Source organism: Passer domesticus, chromosome 3 (assembly GCF_036417665.1).
Source record: "Passer domesticus isolate bPasDom1 chromosome 3, bPasDom1.hap1, whole genome shotgun sequence".
Lineage (NCBI taxonomy): Eukaryota > Metazoa > Chordata > Aves > Passeriformes > Passeridae > Passer > Passer domesticus.
The window spans coordinates 33,270,031-33,289,845 of NC_087476.1; the positions used below are offsets into that span (position 1 = coordinate 33,270,031).

General features: G+C 39.3%; 1 protein-coding gene across 1 annotated transcript in view; it reads left to right on the plus strand.

Annotated features, from left to right (window-relative positions):
- SH3BGRL2 (SH3 domain binding glutamate rich protein like 2) overlaps positions 1 to 19,512 on the plus strand; it is a 50,531-nt gene extending 31,019 nt beyond the window's left edge. Inside the window, exons 4-6 of the mRNA XM_064415768.1 lie at positions 2,143 to 2,328; positions 14,174 to 14,254; positions 15,256 to 19,512. Of these exons, the coding sequence (XP_064271838.1) occupies positions 2,143 to 2,328; positions 14,174 to 14,254; positions 15,256 to 15,270 (282 nt within the window). The 3' untranslated portion in view covers positions 15,271 to 19,512. The remainder of the gene's footprint in view (positions 1 to 2,142; positions 2,329 to 14,173; positions 14,255 to 15,255) is intronic.
- Positions 19,513 to 19,815: the final 303 nt, after the last annotated feature.

The window sequence follows — 19,815 nt, forward strand, 5'->3', positions numbered from 1 at the left end:
CACAGTCACCTTTGGCCAAGGCTAACTTAGTGTCTCACAAGCAGCCTGTGGCCATGATTTAGATGTTGCACCATGCCAGAGATCATTCCCAGTGTGCAGTTTGCAAGCAGCAGCTTTGAGAGGCTGAAGGTTTAATAGCTTTGGCTGGAGGATGCCGATTGGCCTTGGGGCCCGAGGGCTGGCCCAGCCACTCTGGACTTTGCTCACTGCTCTGACCAGTGCAGGAGGGATTTCATGTGAGTTTTGGTAGCACTTCACCATAAGGAAGTGACCTCTCCCACAGATAATTTTAGACATCTCTTTTCTGTTTAACCATGTATGTAATATTTGTATTAAGAGTATCTCTGTCTCTGCCTCTTTTGTGTTCTTTTGCAGCTTCTTGTTGAAAGACAGAGGAAAATGTTTTTGTCTTTCACTCCTACACTTTGAGTTTTTAGGGACGTAGTAAAAAGCGTGTTGCCTTTGGTACCACCAATGATGATGATCCAGTAATTTTGCTGTTGATAATAACGCATTACTTGCATGCAAGTTTAGGAGCTGCCTTCTCCATGAAAATTATTTTTCACATATGCCTAAAAAACTGTACTAGTGTGTGCAAATAAAGGAAAAAGAATAAGACACTGCAACACAAATTTACTGTGCAATCCACTTCTTAAAAAAGACGGCAATTGTTTCAAAGCTTTGTGTTTGTAGTTTCTGGGGATGGCTGCCTTATTTCAAGGAAGTAAGAATTCCATCAGTATTACTTCCAAACTTATGTATTTTTGTGATATATTTAGATAGGTAGACTCGGTTGTGTGACAGGAGCAACTAGCACATGCATTTTGAAAATCCTCTGATTTCCAAATAGTATCTAGGTCGTATGATACCCACAGGCATGATTCATCCACCTGGGCTTTATGCCAGCCAGCAACTGCATGGATATGACACTCCAGGAATACTGTAAAATTATTAAAGCTGAATTTCTTTTTCGAACAACACTGTGATGATAGCTGTAAAAATATGGCACATAATTTATAGTTCCTTTCAGAAAGTATTAATTTCATCAGGTTGATGCAAAAAGTACACAGACTTTAATTTCAAAGGTTGCTGTCTTGATATAAAGTCCTGTTTGAGGCAGAGGTTTACCTGACTGTATCTTCTTGAAGCCCAGCTAGCTCTTAAGGGCTGATATCTTAATATCATAGAATTGTTAAGGTTGGAAAAGACCTCTAAGATCATTGGGTCCAACAAATCTTAACTACAATGAGATAAAAACTGCCAGTGTTCTCAGTGTTCTGCCTCTTTGTATGAAGATGATAATCTCTTTGAGGGGCAGAAACCCCATACATTTAATACAAACCTCATGCTTTGTTTTGTGTGTGTTGGGGTTTTTTTTTTGTGTGTGTTTTTTTTTGTTGTTGTTGTTGGTTTTTTTTGTTTTGGTTTTGGTTTTTTTTTTTGTTTTTTGTTTTCTGGGGGTTTTTTTTGTTTTTTTCAAAAAAGTTCATTTTCAAGAGATGACGTCATGCTTACTTTCAGGCATGTGTATTATGCTGACAGACATTCTTAGCTAAATATTCAACAAGCCTTGCTCAGGAAACTGATGAGCTGCATTTAAAAAATGTGTAGGTGTCTAGAGAAACAAAAATGTGTGTAGCTGGGGTGGGTTTTTTTCAGATGTACTGACTTGCTCATCTCAATGAACACTTTCAGGAGTAAATTCTTCTGGGACTTGCCAGGTTATTTACCTTGCATTTTTAGGTGCCTGTATACTTTAAAAATGTACCCCCTAATGTCTTTGAAAACCAACTGCCTCTTTTAACTTCTACTTCTGAAGAGATCCTTACAATTTGCTTTCTAAAAATATCTTTAGAGGGTAAAGGCTGAAATTACCAAACCTAAATTAAACAGACAGCCTTATACAAGTGAGGTGAAGAAGTATAACCTTTGTCAACATGTAAAGAAACAGCAATGTTTAACTTTTATGAATTTAAAACTGAAAAAAAACCCTCTCCTTCGTCCCTTTGTCTTTCTGAGTTTGTGACTTCCCATACTATGAAAGTGGCATGGGAGAGGAGGAATGTTCTCAGATTTGTAAGCATATCTGTGTTATGGACTTGCTCTGACTCTAGGTTTTTTAATTTTCCTTCTTCCATCTAGATAAAGAAGAGGCAGCAGGATGTGGTGAGGTTTCTAGAAGCCAACCGCATAGAGTTCGAAGAAGTGGATATCACCATGTCAGAGGAGAAGAGACAATGGATGTATAAAAACATTCCTGAGGACAGGCAGCCTGCACAAGGCAATCCACTGCCACCACAGATATTCAGTGATGATCGGTACTGTGGGGTAAGCAGCTATTATTGTTCTCAATATATTAATATATATATTATATTACGTTATATATAATATATTAGTACACTCAGGTGGCCATTTAAACATGGGACTTGCTGTTGAGCTTTTTCTAGTAGAATCTGAATTAATGGGGCAATAGGATCAGGTAATGATCATACAGGGAAAATTACGGTCATTTTTCTGTAAAAAATGGGGCTGACTAGGGGATTCCCTCCAGGAATGTAAAAATCAGAAATGTCACAAGCTTCATGTATGACCTGTTGATGGTAAAGTGCCTGTAAGCTGGGCATTCGTGGTATTCTTGCTGCTTGGGTCTAGTCCAAGCACAAAAAATCAGTAGGAAGTCTGTCTTTGGCACAGTAAATGAGAACACTGGCTAGATTGAGTTTTATTGTTATTGTAATTAAGCTGTTTCTCTGCTGCTGTCACGGTGTAAATTTCATTTATGCTCAGAGCGTCTTTATGCAATCAGAGTGTTTAGGATAAATGAACACTATTTGCTGTAAATCTGACAACAGGTTGATAGGTGGGCTGTTTTCTTGGTGTAAACTTCTCCATCCACCAGTGCAAGATGAAGCAGTAGCCTTTGATATGTACATCCAAAGTGGTTCTGGCTTAGTCCCTGCTGGATTGAACTGTGCTGCTCAGATCTGTTGAGAGCCTGTTGACTGCAGTGCAATTGTTTGCTTAATGCAGGAAGGATATAAAAAGTGATTTAGGATCCTCTGCAACAAAGAGATTGGATATGATGCAGCAGCTAACTGGTTTCTTGAAGCAAAGTATTTAACATCCTTCCCATGTGCTTTGTATTGGCCTTACTTGTTTACCTCAGCAATATAACTCTTATCTTCTTATTTCCAGGTAAGGTAAGTCAATCAAAGAAATGGATCTGGGATGTGGAAGGGATTATTAGCCTTGCTTATGGATCAGCCCCTCACTTACAAATAACAACCTTTACATTCTTTTGTGTCATTGTAGTTTGCCTGGGAAACACAACATTTTAGAACTGTTGTTTCTTACCCTTTCAGATTGCTTTTACAGAGTGTTTTAACCTAGTCTTAGAAGTTGCTATTTGGAATTAGCAAGGCAGAAGATGTCATGCAACATGTGAGATGATCTCATTAATCTGTCTGCTGAGCTGATAGCCATTTTGGTTGAGCAGAGTTAATCCTATTACTGGACTTCACTGTCTGCATGAACATCTTTAAAGAGCAAACATGCTTTGAAAGAAACTATATTTTCTAGGATGAAGGAGAAAGTATGTGCAGGATCTCCAACATTAATGAGTTAACCTGCTGCATTAGTTAATAAAGTCCTTAGGTAATAGAGTGGAGGCGAAACATGCAGAAGGCAAAGGAGGTCAGTGCTGGAAGGGGGGATAAAATATTACAATTAGATAAAAGTCAGCAAACCATGCATATCTTGTCTCTGTCATTTCCACATTGACTCTTTTCATGTGTTTATCTTGACATAAATAACTAAAGCATAATCTCTATTAAGTAACTTAAACTGAAAAAATACTGAGTTTTCTGTTAGTTGAGTTAATGAAATTTGTAGCTTATCATTTCTGATTCGTGTCCAGGCAATTTTTAATCCGGTTTTATCTATTAAAAAACTCTGTATGTTTTTCTGCATTCTACAGTCTTATCAGGAGACTTTCTATGTACTTATGCTGTTTTATGCATTGTTGCTGCCAGTTCACTTACTTACAATACAAACTGGTCAGGCCCATTGCTGTTCCTCTAAAGGTATGAGGGCTAGACAGTGCAAAGCAAAATAGGTACACTTTTTATTTTTGTCATGTTATTTCAGTAGAAGTTCATGAGCATCGAGTTTGAGTCCATGACTCGATGTTATGTTCATAGCTGTACTGGTTTTTCTATGTTAGTATTAGCATTAATAGTTTTGGGATATTTTTTCTCACTATTTTCTCCTTAATAAAAAACCTCAGCAATGTGCACAAGGGGTTTATCTAAGACTAGATTTTCCTGGCTAGGACATCACCATTTGAAGTAATCACTTTTCAGGATGTAACTGCAGGCTAGAGGAAGTTTGTCTTTCATGGTTTCAGTAAGTATCCAAAATGAATTTGTGTCAACCAACTGAGCATCTGGCAGCTCCTGTAGGAGGGGAGAAAGGTACCAAAAGATGATCAGTGTTTACTTGTTCACAGAGTGCCTTGTACCACAGGGGGAGGGTTCCTCTGGTACCAAGAGACAAACTCCGTGTTTTGAAGTGTGAGCAAGACCTTGTGGTTTTTCTGAGTTGATGTAATTGCAGATACACTCATTAATCATTAATTTATCTCTTCCTTTTCTTAGTCTTCTGAGATGCACTCCCAGTTTTTCAGTAACAAGTTATGCTAATAGATTTTGAAATAAAGTACTTGGCAGGAACAATTTTTATTTCCTGTGAGCAAGATAAGAGCTGCAAGCACACATGAACACAAATAATTTTACTGATAAGTAAGTGCTACGTTATAGCACCAACAATATGATAATTTACATATTTTCATGACTTTACAGTCTGTTGTTTCATCTTAGTGACATTGCTATAAAATTGTGTGTGAGAACAGAGTCTACCTTTCAGACAAATCAGACACATGATCCTGCTTTTCAAATTTGCAGTAGTGTAAATCTGAAATTAGTATAGTTATCTTGCTCTAGTTAGTGCTATGTAAGAGTGAGGAGATGTTTGTGTCCAGTGCGTGCTTCTGGAGAAAACTCATGCAGTTTGCATAAAGAATAGTAAAGTGGGGTTAATTTGGAGTAGAGGCTTAATCAGATCTGATAGGTTGTTTTGTGCTGTTGGGCCCTGGAATCAGTTTTGTCTTGCCCAGTTTCTTACAGAGCTCATCTTCAGTTAGATTGAGTAGCTCCTGCTATAGCACTTTGACCTACAGCTATGAAATGCCACTCAAATTGTGGATTATATTCATCCAAGAAAATAATCCCATAGTGTCTTTCCCAGCCATTGTTCTCCACAGCAGATGGGCTTTACCCACCTGGCTTGCTTGTGGTACACATTTCTCACTCATGGATAACCTGTTCAGTGACTTCAGTGGTCAGGTTCCTCCCTTGGTGATGAGTCTGTCTCTGCATTGCATCTCCTCCTATGTGTCCTGGTGTGTCACAGGCCCACTGGGCTGTGTAAGCTTGTCCTTACATTCCCAATCCAGGTCCACTGCAGCCATTTCAGTTCTGGCGGCCTGGTCTGCCTGTTCCTTGTTTCCATGTTCTTCAATGACATGGCTCCTTGGGTATGTGAGTGTCTACATAACATCCTTTTAAAAGATTCTCTATCCAGGCAGCAGTGCCCTGCAGCAGCCCAGATATTTAAGCAGAAAGCCAGAAATGCTGGAAAACTGAATGCCTGAAATTAGGCCAGTGCTTCACACCTCCCTCTTCTTGACTTCTCCACAGCTGAGTACACAACTTTTCTTAGATTAGAAGTGATTCCTGGATCTTTTAGAAGACTGGAAATAGCCACTTCCCAGTGGAACTGCACTCTTGTGAAGCTGCAAGTTAGCACTTTGAACAGTGATAGTTTTATATGCAGAAATTTGCCACTGAAGGTGATTGTCTGAAATTTAGGCCAACCGAAATTAAAAGGAAATCTATCTCCAGGTGGGAATTTGAGCCAAAGGGAAAATATTTACATAGCAGGCTGACTCCTTTTTTTTTTTTTTTTTTTTTTCCCTTTGAAGCTGTTTGTATGGTTTAGAGTGTTATGGTAATTCCTGATAGAGAGCCTAGTGGGCAGCAGTAGAGACAGAGATATGTGATATTTATTGTTCTCTCCTGAAATGTAATATATGGGTGTCAACTCCAACAAAACAGCAAAGGCATATAGACAAGAAAGAAATGAAATAGGCTTCTGAAAGAGATGCAGTGTTCTTGGGAAACTATTCAGTACACAGACAATTACTGTAGCCCTGATTTCTTTGCCCTGTTATGTATCATTCTGTTCTGGGTTTTTTTAAGATCATGAAAAGATGCATGCATGTTTCTTTTTCTTCCCTTTTTATAGGTGTCACATTACAACTAATTAACTGCTCACTGATAAAAGAAAGAAGAAAACTTAAAACTGGCTAGAGGCCACCTCAGATTTTCTGCCGTGGCCTGCCATTGGAGAGTTTGTTATTATTCTTGTGCCTACAGGTACAGAGAGCTAGAAGTCTGTCTCTAGATGCTCAAACGATGTGGCAGAATTCACTTTAGCATGTCTGCTGTAGAGTGTTCACTTTAGGGGCTAGAGGAGTTGTGAGGCTAATTTGGTATCCAGCAAATCTACATTTGATTCTCTGCACCCTTGGAGATGTCTCATCTGATTGACACTTAGTATTTTTTGGGTCCCGGTCTACTTTTAGAAGAGGGATAATTTTGCTAGATAATGTGAATTGCTCGGAGATCATGCAACATTTGTTAATGGTTAATAATGCTAAAACTTTCTTGACTAGTTATTTTTGCCATCGGAAGTAGAGTTTCCTGTATGGCAAATTTAAGCACTGTGTAAAATTGTTCCTAATTACCTTTTGCAGTTGTATTGCAGCAGTTTTTGGCTCATGGGCACCCACAAACCCCAGGCTGAATGTGACTTGAGGCCAGTGACATGCACTGTTTATTTTCCTGGTTAAGGCTTTGTCTCAAGCAAGAAATACAGAAGGCAGAGCTGGTGTTGGAAAGCAACCCCTGCCCAAGAGTCTTCTTCATGTTGAGAGGATTCTCCTCAGATCATTCACAAGGGCCAGTTACAACTTCCAGACTATGCCTATGCTTTTGCCATCCACTTCTCCATTGCTTTTCTGTATCCTGAGGAAAAGAGTTTTAGTTCTTTGTAATATATACTTTATAAAGGGAAATGTGGTACCAAAGGCCAAGTCTAGAGTAGCCAGCTTGCCCAGTGTCGTGGCTTAAAAAATAGAAGCTCAGCAACTAAGTAAAAATAAAATAATCTAAGAATTTTATTTTCCTCAGAGAGTCAGGACTCATTTCAGTAATGTGTAATAGTGTTGCTGTTTACCCTGTAGTGAAGAGAGTACAATCCTGTTGAGCACCACAGTTTTTATTTGGACTAAATAAACTTCATTAATAGCTGTTTCAAAGTGAAGTAGCAGATATTTTGTAAATGATCCCTTCACATAAAGATGATAGGCATCAAAGATGTCTCTGAAGATACCTTACTCTGTTTGCAGACTTTTTTTATTTCCTAAATATAATAATGTAGGGTGCTTATGTATTTTAGAACACTTAAAAGGGACTGGTGCAAAATTAGAATTGTTACTTTTACAGGGTATAGTAGAAAATACTGCACATTTCTTTTTCATTTTTATATTTATTACACTGATAGTCTGCAAAACTTATCAGCAAGTGTGACATAATTATTAAAAATTTTGTTTGGGATCCTAATTCTCCTTTCCATGGAACAGAAACTTCCTATTGTACCTTGCTTTCTTGAAAAAACAGGTTTTATTGTTGAAGATGTTGGACTACTTTAACTAAAGTCTTTTTAAAAGGCAAGTTCTTAAATAGAGGATAAATTATATGTGAGTGGCAGTAATACTTTGAAGTCACATAGTATTGCACAGAATACAGATAAAGCAGTATTTTGGAATAATATCTAGAAAAGGCCATGGCTGTTGTCAGAGAACAGCCAGGATGAAATAAGTAATTCAGTCCACTGCTGTTCCACTTGGGTCCCAGTTAGAATATGTGCATGCAGAGCTACTGTGCAACATTTTGTGTCTTTTAGTCATTACCTCATGTAACAGGCTGACTACCATAGTTAACTCCCTGGTATTTCCATCTCTCCCTTTCTCAATTCCTGTTGTGGTCTGATTTGACAATATTCTTATCCAAACAATTTGTAAAATGATACAGTGAGCTGGAAGGTGCACAAAAGGTGGAGGTGACAGCTCTTACCATCCATAGTACTTACAGATTCTGACACTAACTGCCCTGATTATTCCCCTTCCCCAGATGGGCACTAGGCACTGGATTTCTTCAGTGCTTGTCTAAGGGAAGTCCTGTTGCATTTGGACTCCCTGCATTGGAGGTGAGGGATATCAGTTCTTAGACTGTTGATGTCTGTGTACCCTGGCACCACTGCTGCATGAATGGCAAACATCACATCAGCCTCAGTTTGTCCTGTACTGTCCAAACAATAGAGCTGTGGCTGACATCTGCTCCCTTTTATTAAAGCCTTTGTTTCTGGAAGGCTACAACTAGACAGATTACCAAAATAAACATCTGGCCTTTAGTAGAGGAGTAACAAGTTGCTTTGCAGAGTCAATTTTATAAGCTCTTTAAAAGTCCTGTGCAAAGATCTTATCAGAAGGTTAGGTAATGAAAACTGTCATGTTTAGCTTTTTCTGTGTTGTACAGACAAGATCTGCTTTTATTTGTATGTTTATATAATATTAAAAGAGACTCACATTCTCCAAGGAGAGCTGTGCTGCATTAGAGTTTTCCATTGTAATCCTAATCAGATCAGTAAATGAATGTCATCTGTTCTGGAGAACTGAACTGCCCTTTTCAGGGAGGATGTTAACAGTTCATTCTCAATGGCATACAGTATTAACTCAGTCAGTAGCAAAGTGCTGATTCAATGTGTTTAAATTAGGAGTTCCTCACTATTACTTGAAGGAACAATTGTGTTGCCCCTTTTATAAGAACAGAGAGATTATAATCTTATGTTAAAAATATTGACAAAGATATACATTTGAGCAGCATGACAATGGAGTAATCAGTAAGTGTTGTCCAGTAATCAATGCACTTAAAAAATTTTTAGGAAAAGCTATGCAAGCTACATTTGGGTGGGTTTCTTGTTTTTCTGCTTCTTGGTGTGGTAAGCAATAAAGATTTGTCTGAGATGTTTAACGAGCTCACTCTTGTTGCCAACTAAAAGCAAACAGCAACAAAACCAACTTGCTTGTTTAAAGAAACTTGCTGGAAAAACTTGTATTCACAGTTGCTGTCTTTGAAAGTTCATTAGATGTAATGTTCTTCTTATTTCAGTGCATTAGTGAAGGTAAAATTGCTAACTATAAATCTACTTTGTGTTCATGTTTTACTTTGATCCAATGCCTTCACATTTCTGCTATGTTCCTTGAAGCCCAAATAATTATTTATGCTGATCTGCAGTACTGCCAATTTAAACTTTGGTGTGCAGTAAATAGTTTCTCCCAGCAGTGACAGTGTTTATTTAAACAATCCTGAGTGTACCTGCTTAACAAAATCCTGAGCCAAATTAATTATGGCACTGTCTGTAATTACATCACTACAGTGATCTGGTTTCCGGGAATACATCACACTTAAGGAATACATCACACTTAAGGTCTAGTGATCATCACAGCTGGGATACAGCTAATGCTGTAGCCAGCTTGAGCTTTGTGAACTTGGCCATTGTTGAGAGAAGAACCTACCCTGGAACTCACCCTGGAAGAGGGATTTCTAAAGAGGAGAAAATTCCCAAGGACCAGTGGTTTTCCTACTGTAGTAAATTGCCATAAAACCCACATGAAGGCCAGAAGAACCTAAGACATTTGTGTCAGATTTCCTGAATGATTGTGTCAGATTTCCTGAACACTTGTCCAGTGTCTCAAAGCTGGTGTTAGTTTTCTGTAGCATTTGGGCAGTGGATGGTCTTTGGGATTACTGTGTAATGTAGACATTAACGAAGTTCTCCTGCCTTTGATTAATCTGGTTTTAAAGAGGTGCAAAACAGCTACAGCATCTTTTATTTCCAGGATAAGCTGCAAAGATTCAAATTTTAGAAACAAAGCTGTGGAAGTGTGAGGCTTGGAGGCTTGGGTTGTTTTGTGTTTTGGTTTCTTTTTTTTCCCTTTACCATCATACTTAACAGACACATGGCCTTGCTGATTATTGGGGGTTGGAGCTAGATGATCTTTGAGGTCCCTTCCAGCCCAAGTAATTTTCTGATTCTATGATATTTTAAAAGTTAGTGTATGATACGCCTTAAGATTAGCATAAATGGTCTTCCATTTGTGAGACTGAAGGTCTATCAAGCCCAGTTTTGTTCCAACAGTGGCCATAAGCTTAGGAAAGACCACAAGGAAGTCAAGATATAAAATGGTTGAGTATTTTCAATGTCTCTAGTTATTTTTCTGAAATAAATGTCACTTTAACATATTTAGTAATTCTTACTACATTTTTCTTTCATGAACTTGATCCTTCTGGTGGAAACCTTTAGCATCTTCAGTATGCTCTGGAAGTGCATTCCATGTGTCTGCTAACACATCTAGTACCAAGCATCCTGCCACCACAGTGAGCTTCACAGCCTTCCTACCCTTTCTCCCCTTACCCTCTGAGGTAACTTTGGTCCTGAAGACCTTTGCAGCCACAGTTTGTCTCTCAGTCCCAGTTTAGAGTCTCTCAGCAGGAGCTGAGAAACCAAACCAGAGCTTTAGGCCACACAAGGCAAACAAGATTTTGCTTGTTTATAGGTGAGCTACAGGCAAGCAGCTCACCCACAGTGGCTTCAGTTTATTTTCAACAAAGCAAGAGCTTATTAAGTCAGCTAATCCACTCCCTAGCAGCTCATTGAGCACATTGAATTTTGTAACTGTTGTGGTGTTAAACAGAGAGGCTGTATCCTGCTCAGATTGCCTGGTGGGTGATGGACCTGCCACCAACTTTAAGGGTGAGGAACCATGCCTAAAGCGGTCAGCTAGTTGTTATCCTGTTGAAAAGCCTTGAAATAGCTTTTTACTTACCTTCTTTATCCTCCTGTCCCTTCTTTATCCCTTTAAACCATCCTGAGATATATTTTTTCTTCCTAACTGGCATTTGTCTTTTTTGGTAACATTTCATACCCTCAATGATGGGATTTACCATCTGTATTTTTGGCTTTTCAACTTCTCCAGAGGGAATGAGCATCTCTGCATTGCTGATGATTCATGTGCACTGTCTCCATGTCCTACTAGTTTTAGTACTCAGTTTTTAGTCAGTTTTGATCAGCTACTGATGCTGCCAGAATTCTGTGTGTTAATAAAGCATGATTAGCAGCTCTGGAAAGCACCAAGTTTCATAATTTTAAATGCTACAGTCAAAATTATATTTGTGCACATAGTTGCCTTTTGAAGTGGGGCAGTGGGAGCCCATTGTCCTATTGACAGTGGAAGCCACTTCCTTGCACAGGGGCAGGACAGCACTGCTCCACTGACCCCAGCAAAGGCGCAGCACTCCCTGGGTAGAGCTGCCTGGGACAGTGACAAGAGGGTTGTAGTAACGTGCTGCTAGTGGTGAAGCATGGTGCAGAAAAAGAGAACTTCTGCTTTGCCAAAACCAGTGAATGGTGGTGTCCCTTCTCTGTGGGAGGCAGAATGTCCACAGAGTTTTTCCAAATGGAACCCCTTAGGTCACCAGTGAATTCAGCTCCTGCCTGGGTATGAAATTCTCATTTTCACTGAGCTTGTGTTGTTTTCCTTCAGCCTCTGCATCTACTGCTGGTAGCAGTGTGATGTCCTTTATTGAGATTAGAATTTTTATGTCCTCACCCATGGATTTAGTGTCTTTACACGTGGCCCAAATCTGCACAGACTTCCTCTCCTTCTAATAGTAAGATCAAAGGCAGGGTGTTTTTGGAGAATCCTTTATCTCATCTGTGTTACAGGAAAAGCCAGGGATGCCCACTTTGAACTCCTACCACTCATGACACAACACTGAGTCATTGAGATCATACTTCTCAATAATCTCTTAAGAAACTACTGTGCTAAAGTGAGTTCTTAAAATTTTTATAGGACAATTATGCATTTTTGTAACATTTTTTGTTTCACATTTGAATATTTTGAGATCATAGATTGTAATTGCAGACATCACTAGGAAAATTCTCCTATTTAAAATTTACTTCTACTTTATCTAAAAGCATGATGCTTCTTCTCCCCCACTACACATGAAAGTAAGTGTCAGTAGGATTTAAATATATTTTGCAATGCAGATATTTCCAAACATCAGGGAGATTGCTTCTGGTGGATAATCTCTTGTGGTTCTTAAATATTCAGGTCCTTTTAAAATGAATCAGTCCACTGGGTTTTGTGCTCTTTCAAACATAGACTTGGCTCACCATTTAACCTTCACAGTTTTTTCAGTAGGTGAATCCAGGTTTGTTAATGAGTAAAAATGTGGAAAAAACCATACTAATCAGGACTTAATAATTCTGAAAGTAAAATGATTAATAGTACTTGAAGACAGCTTTTTATTATTAAGTATTACTTTACAGAGGTTAGGTTAAACAGATGGTGTTGGTGGATTAGCTGAGTGTCAGTCATTGTCAGAGCCACAAGTGCAGCCTTTCTTCTTATGCCATTATTTTCCATTTCTGAGTCCCTCTCTGCTCTGTTTTTCTTACCAGTTTATTAACAAAGAGTGAAAAAGCCATGGTCTTACAGTAGTGATGCTTCTAGAGCTAATTGAAGTACTGGGATTAAGAATCTTCAGGAGAATACCAGCATTTGAAAATGGTGCTGAGAGATGATGACTCACCTGAACAAACACAGAACCTTCCTTGGACAAACTGTTGAGACAAAGAAGTGTCTGGGGGTTAGTGAAGACTGCCTGTGGTGCTTAGGAGGGAGAATATTCCTGGCAGGGACCCAAAAAGGTCTCTGCCACAACAGCTGCCTGCCTGCTGGTTGGCTGCTGGTTTACAGGGCTGTAATGAGCATCTTCAGGCAATTCAGGCCTGCTCTGATGTTAAAGAAAGGGTCCTTCCCCATGTGGGCTGTACCATCCATGGCTGCCCTACCTTCAGCTCCAGACAGTGTGAGTCACTTGTCAATGGGCCCCATGGAGCAAATGAAGGTTATTTCTCACATGGATCACAGGCTGTCTTCTCGCGTGTTGCTTATATAGCCTGTGTCCCTCACGGGTTTTCAACTGCCTTAGAAGAGTCAGAACAGACCTTTTTAAGGTTTAATATGTCCATGCAGCTTTTGAGGTCTCATTCTGAGAGGTTAAGGGCTTAATAAAACATCCTTCTGCAGAGCTTCAGCATTACTTACTACTCCTATAGGTATTCAGTGATTACATTGTTCCTTTTTAATCCATAGCACTGTTGGGAATCCTTTCAGTAATCTTTCAGCTTACACCATGGTTTAGTTGATTTGCCTGTTTTACTTGGATTTACTTTCTGGCAGTTAATTATAAGTGTTTATTAATTCCTAAGTTAGCATATGCCATGTTTTATGAAGAAAATAACAAAAAGTCATTTTAAGAAGGTTTACTCTTTCTACTTATGGCAGCTAATATATCTGAGGTATGAGGACCATTATACATTCCTGCTGGCCTTTTGGTGTCTTTCACAGGTGCTTCTAGTATGAGGATCAGGCTTAGAAACTGCCCTTGTGCAGCTATGGTTGTGTTTTTGGGGAGGCTGAGGCTGTTAGCATAATTATGCAGCTGCACAGTATCCCAGTTCACACTGAAATAGCAGTATATCATTGCTGAAATGCTGGTAAAGCACCTTCATCTAGATCACCATAAAGGTTCTAGGAGAAATTCTGCACTTAAATACCTTTAAAATATACCCACAATGGAGTTTCTTTTGATGCAGGTAATTTTGATGCTTATACTTTCCTGTCAAAGTAGTGAGAGATGTTGAAGTTAGAGAATTTATGTGTTTTAATTTGTCCCTCTAGTTTGTAGTTTGTGATATCATTGCAGTTTAGGTTTTAGGTTTGGGTAGGAGAATGGGGGTAAGTATCAATATTTTTCTGAGCATTACTACATGTCACTCTTTATTCTAATAGAGGGTGTGGTAATATCAACAAGGAAAATAGGATACAAATGTTGACTCATCTTTTCTTCTTTTAATTCTCTAGGATTATGATGGCTTTTTTGAATCAAAGGAGAGCAACACTGTATTCTCCTTTCTTGGACTGAAACCTACTTTGGCATCAAAGGTCAGTGTAGTATTGCAGACTTTTCATGGAATTCGTGAGATGTTGAGACTGAATTTTCTTTGATCCCTGCTGATGGAGCTCTGTGTTTGGATGCATCCCTGCTGTGATCCATACCTAGTGCTAATGAAGTAATTGAGAGGGTTATAAGGAAAAGTAAAGCATTTAAAATGAAAACAAGCATGTACATGAAAGTAATTTGGGACAGCAGATAAGTTAAGTTTAAAGATTATATTTTCCTTCACATTATCAATCTAAATTCTAGGCAACTGGCTTAATTATAACAGGAGACAGAACTTAATCATTTATTATTAGGCATTAATTAATTTAATGCTGAAATGCTGGAGTAGTCAGGACTTATATTAACTTTTTTTTCATTCGGTTTTAGCAAACCCATATATAGAGATCAAAACACAAAGCCAGGTAACATCTTTATGTTGAGGACAGTGTAGACACTTGTTCAGACAGGCTGTGTGGTACACCTTTTGGCAGTAGATCAGACACAGAGGGGAGGATTTTTCTTTCCTTGGATACTGTAGATGTAGATGTACTTGGTACTAGTACTGTTTCAGGCTTGGGTGGTAGCTCTTGGGTATCTATAGAGCTCTTTTTCTGCCAGGAATTCATTTATTTCTGGACCCCTTATTTCTGGGACGGCAGTAGGAAGGAACCTCAGCAGAGAACCACAGAAGCAGGTTATTTTGGCAGCCTGCCTCACTCTGTAGTTTGGAGAACTTGTCCTGGGAAAAATATGATGTTCTGATGCAATCTGAAATAGCAGCTTCTATGCAGCTCTGTTCCTAGAAAATATAGTGTTGGAGGCCTGGAGAGGTCTCTCTATAAACTTCCTGCTTCAGACTGGTGGTACTTCAGAGAGATGCATCCTCAGCTCCTAGGTGGTCCAGGGTTAGGGTCAGAGGTATGGGAGATGACAGTATATAAATAACATTAATGTTATGTTAATAGTAATTAATAATACTCTTTATTTTTTCTCTTTTCAATAGGAGTCAGAACCCTAGAAAGCCCATGTGAAGTACCAACAAGCACATTCCTGAATGAGTGACTCTATTCTTCAGCACATAACAGCTTCCCTAATGGATCACTGTGATAGAGCAAACATGTGTCAGTAGTAGTAGTCTGCTTGCCATGAGATGGTGCTCTCCAATAATGTGGAGCTAATAACATGCATATGAAATAGGATTAAGGCTGGGCTACTCATCTTCCGTTGTAAAAATGCTCACTGTTGATGTTTCACTGTTGTCTTTTGATTGCTTTTGCAATTGGCCCTGATATTCTTACAGGCACGTGTGTTTGAGAATAAGGAGTGAAAGTGTAGGGCTTGTATCATTCATGGGTGTTCTTATATAGTTATATTCCTTACCTTCTTTAATTCCTCCCACTACTGTAGTTCAAATGAGCTCATCATGATAGTTAAAGTGCTGCTGGTTATTATGATGTTTGTGCTGGCTATGATCCAGAAGGTAAAAAGCATCTATCTTGAGCTCTCGGTCTAAGCCAATAACTGCCATATTTTTGCTCTGCATTTATTTATTGCAGTGTTTATTCTAGGTCATGGTTATTTTAAGAGACATGGGCTGCTAATCTTAATTAATGAAGTTAATGAAGACTTGATTTGTCTAATGATGCATATCGCAACTGACTGTTCAAAACAGGTTGCTATCATGAAGGAGGTGCCAAAGTGAAATATTTTGACATGTTTCCAAATGCAGGTGAAATGTTTAGTAAAACACTTGTTGGAAATACTGGGGAGTTCAGAAGAACTAAAGGGGTCTCATAGCTAATGATAATATGAAGTTATCTTTTAAATGAGAAAGTCTTAACACCCAAGGTTGGAGCTCTATGGTTGGACTGTCTTAAAATGAAATTTTGCCAAAACTTCAGTTTACCTTCAATAACACACAGCTCCACCACAAGCCACATGAGAGTTGGGGGATACTTTGAGAGCCAGGTTTCAGTCCCATGATGGTTAAACACTCCACCATGGTCCAAGAGCATGCCTAGCTGTTCTCCTGGTTATATCCCCAGATGTGGTGATGTGGAGGTGCCTCAAAGACAGTGAGAAAGCTGAGTGTGTGCTTTGCCAAATGAGGCCAGAGAGGTTGTTCAGCTGAGGAATAAGTAAAGGAAGTGGAGATTATTCCAGTGGGACTGCACTGATGCACACAGCAGAACTTAGGCCCATGACTTGCCAATAATTATTACAAAATGTATTCTAGACAGAAGTAAAATTGCATCATGCATTTTTAATCAAATCCTGATACATAAATAACAGCTATGCTGTGATGTAGCTTTTACTAAAGTGATTTCATACTGGCAAGGCAGTGCCATCACAGTGAATGTCCTTATGTCTTTGGGTAAATGGCAGACAACCACTATGTAGAAAATGATTTGCAATCACAGCATCACTCAGACTGTGTGGTTTGAAGGAAGCCAGACTTGCAAAAAGTGTCAGAAAGCAACACTATCACAACAAAAGCAACACTGTGAAACAAATAATATATTCCGTTGACATCAGTAATCATGGCATACCAGACATGTCAGCTGGAAAGCACAGCTGAAGGTCTTCTGGGGCAGCAGTGTCAAAATCAGGCCAAAGAACCACACTAGCTTGAAACAGATATGGGTTTGTCTAGCAGAGCATTAGAAATATCCAGAGATGAAGATCTCATAACTGTCTAGGTAACCTGTGACACTGCTGCAAAACTTTATCTTTTAAAGTCCAGCTTTTATCTTTTGACTCCTAGGCTTTAATTTGCGGCTGTTACCTTTGCTGTGTCTTTTTGGCACTCACAATAAGAGATTGGCACCCTTTTTTTTTTAACAGCTCTCATGACAGTCGCAGGCTATCATTGGGTCACCTCTTAGCCTTCTTACCAGATTGAACAAACCTGGCTGCTCAGCTGAGCTAAAGAGCTAGATGGAGCAAGAGCACACACGTATTTGAAGTCTGTGGCTGTATTTACTGGTCAAAATCTTTGCCAGAGCACCTTCTCTAGAGGAATCCTGAACGGGCATTGATGTATGTACATACATTATTAGGAATTATGTTGTTTGTGTCAAGCTACTGTGTCATTCTTGTAACCAATCCCATATTTTCATGAGACTTGAACCTCACTATAGGAAGGGAATACGACATGAGGTGGAGCTGTACATTGTTAACGTCAATATAACTATTCAGTTAAAATATTTAACTTTGTAAATGAATAGAGGTATAAATGTATGTAATTTTGCAGTTGATTGCAGAGAAGCCATCCTGGATTTATCATGTACTTGATACGTTGTAAACTTTGAGAACTGCCTGAAGTCCCAGGTTTGAAAAATTTACCTAAGTGTGTAAGCATATACACATGAGTAATCCTGAATGAAATCCCAGGCTTACTGATGTGAAAGGAAAAGCCACACTGATTTCTCCAGGGATGAAATTAGTTTCACAAAGCTCATTTGAATTTTGATAATTGTAGAATAGAAGGCTCTCGTTTAGTGGAGAGTTAGTCTTGTTTCAGCTGTTAAGTAAACCCGGCTTATTTCAGAGCATGTGTGTGGGCATAGTCAGTTGTATGGAGGACAACACTAGCTCCAAAGATATCCTGCTTGCTTGCATGGATTGGCAGTGTAAGTCCCTTAGAATGTGTGCTTTTGAATTATAAATAGGTAGTTAAAAAAGAAAAAGTATATATGTTTGGATGTGAATTTTGTCTGTTGAATGACAGCCTTATTTTTGTAATTAAAGCAAGTAGACTTCTAGTTTGTTACACAAGATGATCAGGAATTTTTTAAATCAGTTTTGTAGTAATGAAATGTAGCTATCAGATAATTTAAAATGTTTGGGGAATCTAGAGACATTTACTGAAAGAAATAGGAAATTCTTAATTCTATTTAAGATTTTGGCATATAAAGTTATGCTTAAGAACCAAATGATCCCAATTTCTAGCTAATACTATAACTACCCCACTTCTTAAAATGGAGAGCAGTGTGAGTGTAACTTAATCTTTGTACCTAGCTAAAGTTGCTGTGTGGGCTGACGTGCACGTGCACATTCACTGTATCAGTGGCTTTGATAGAGGTGTTTTTGTTTGTGCCACACACTACTGGATAGTGCCTTGCCTGAAAGAGGACTGTTTCTGTGGGGTCTTCTTAGATGTGCTTAAACTTTGAACTGAGAAAGGCGTAGTTTCTATATTGCTATTTTTTAATAATACAGTAAATTTATTTTGATGCCTGAGTCAAAAGGCACATGCTTTGTAAGACTGAAACAGTTTTTGATGAGTCTTCTGAACTTTTGATTTTTCCTAGGTGACTTTGTTTTTTAATTTTCTTTTCCTTTTTGTTGACTGTCTAGAATCGAACTTTCCAAGGGAAGTGAACCTGGAGTAAAGCCCATAAATTCATGTTTACACTTTCTTTAAAATAATGTCTGATTCTAATGTTTAGCAGCCCAAGTGCTATCACTGAAAGGAAGAGTACCTGCCAAGCTCTCAGTGGATTTCTTGGTTGTCCCTCCCTGTCCTTTTCTCCACCAACAGGCCATTTATTTCAGGTGTCCTATTCAGGCAATACTGTGATTCAGAAGTAGGACCCTGAAATTGCCTTGTGGCCCTTCATGGGAGTGTAGGAGTGGGGTGATCACCGGGAAAATGCCAAATCTCGTTAGTTTTCAGTAACTTATCCACTGATTTCTCTACACCTTGGCATGGAGGAGGATGGAGTCCCATATGTGCACCCTTCACAGAGAGCCCATATGGAGGACCCAGTGCAGAATGGCCCACAGCTTGCCCTGGCACCCTGAGCAGTGGTTCTCACAGGGCGCTTGGCTGGCAGTGACACGTGTGACACCATACACCACTGCTTTCCTCCAGCTGCATCATGGCCTATGCTTAACCCTCCTGCTCCCTAAGGAATTTGGGAAGGAAAACCGAGAACATCTTCTTGAGAGCAGTCCTTCAGCCAGGGCAGATCCAGCTTACTCCCTTCTTCCTGGTCTTTACCTCTTCCTCATGTGTGTAATCCTGTCCTGTGTAGACCTACCTGTGTGCAAGGCTTCCACTCCCAGCCATCTGTAACATCCCTGTGGGTGTTCCCCTTCACGGCGTCAGTGTTCTGTAACTCGGGAGGGGAGGGAGCATGTTGCATCCTAGGTTGTGTACACGTAACGTATTAAACTGTGTTCATCTAATAAACTGCAATTCAAAAAAAGAAAATTGCATTGTGTTGTGTGTGCTAAAATAAACAATGAAAAAATATGAATGTATTCTTGCTGTGGCTTGCTCTGGTGCTTGGTTTGGGCAGCCTCTGCAGGTGGAAGCACTGCAGAACTTTTCACCTGGGATGGGTGCGCCTGATTCTGTAAGATGTTAATTGGCTTTGGACCCCAGTGGCTGCACGGGAATTGCAACATGTCCAGAATACTTGCTGGTTTGGGGTCTCCCCAGGTAAATAGTAGTAAAGAAAAAAAGGTATGATATATTGTCTTCCATTTTTTATACTTGGGTTACCTGGAAATAAAGGGCAGATCCTTTGGGGTGGCTTGGACACTGGCGACAGGA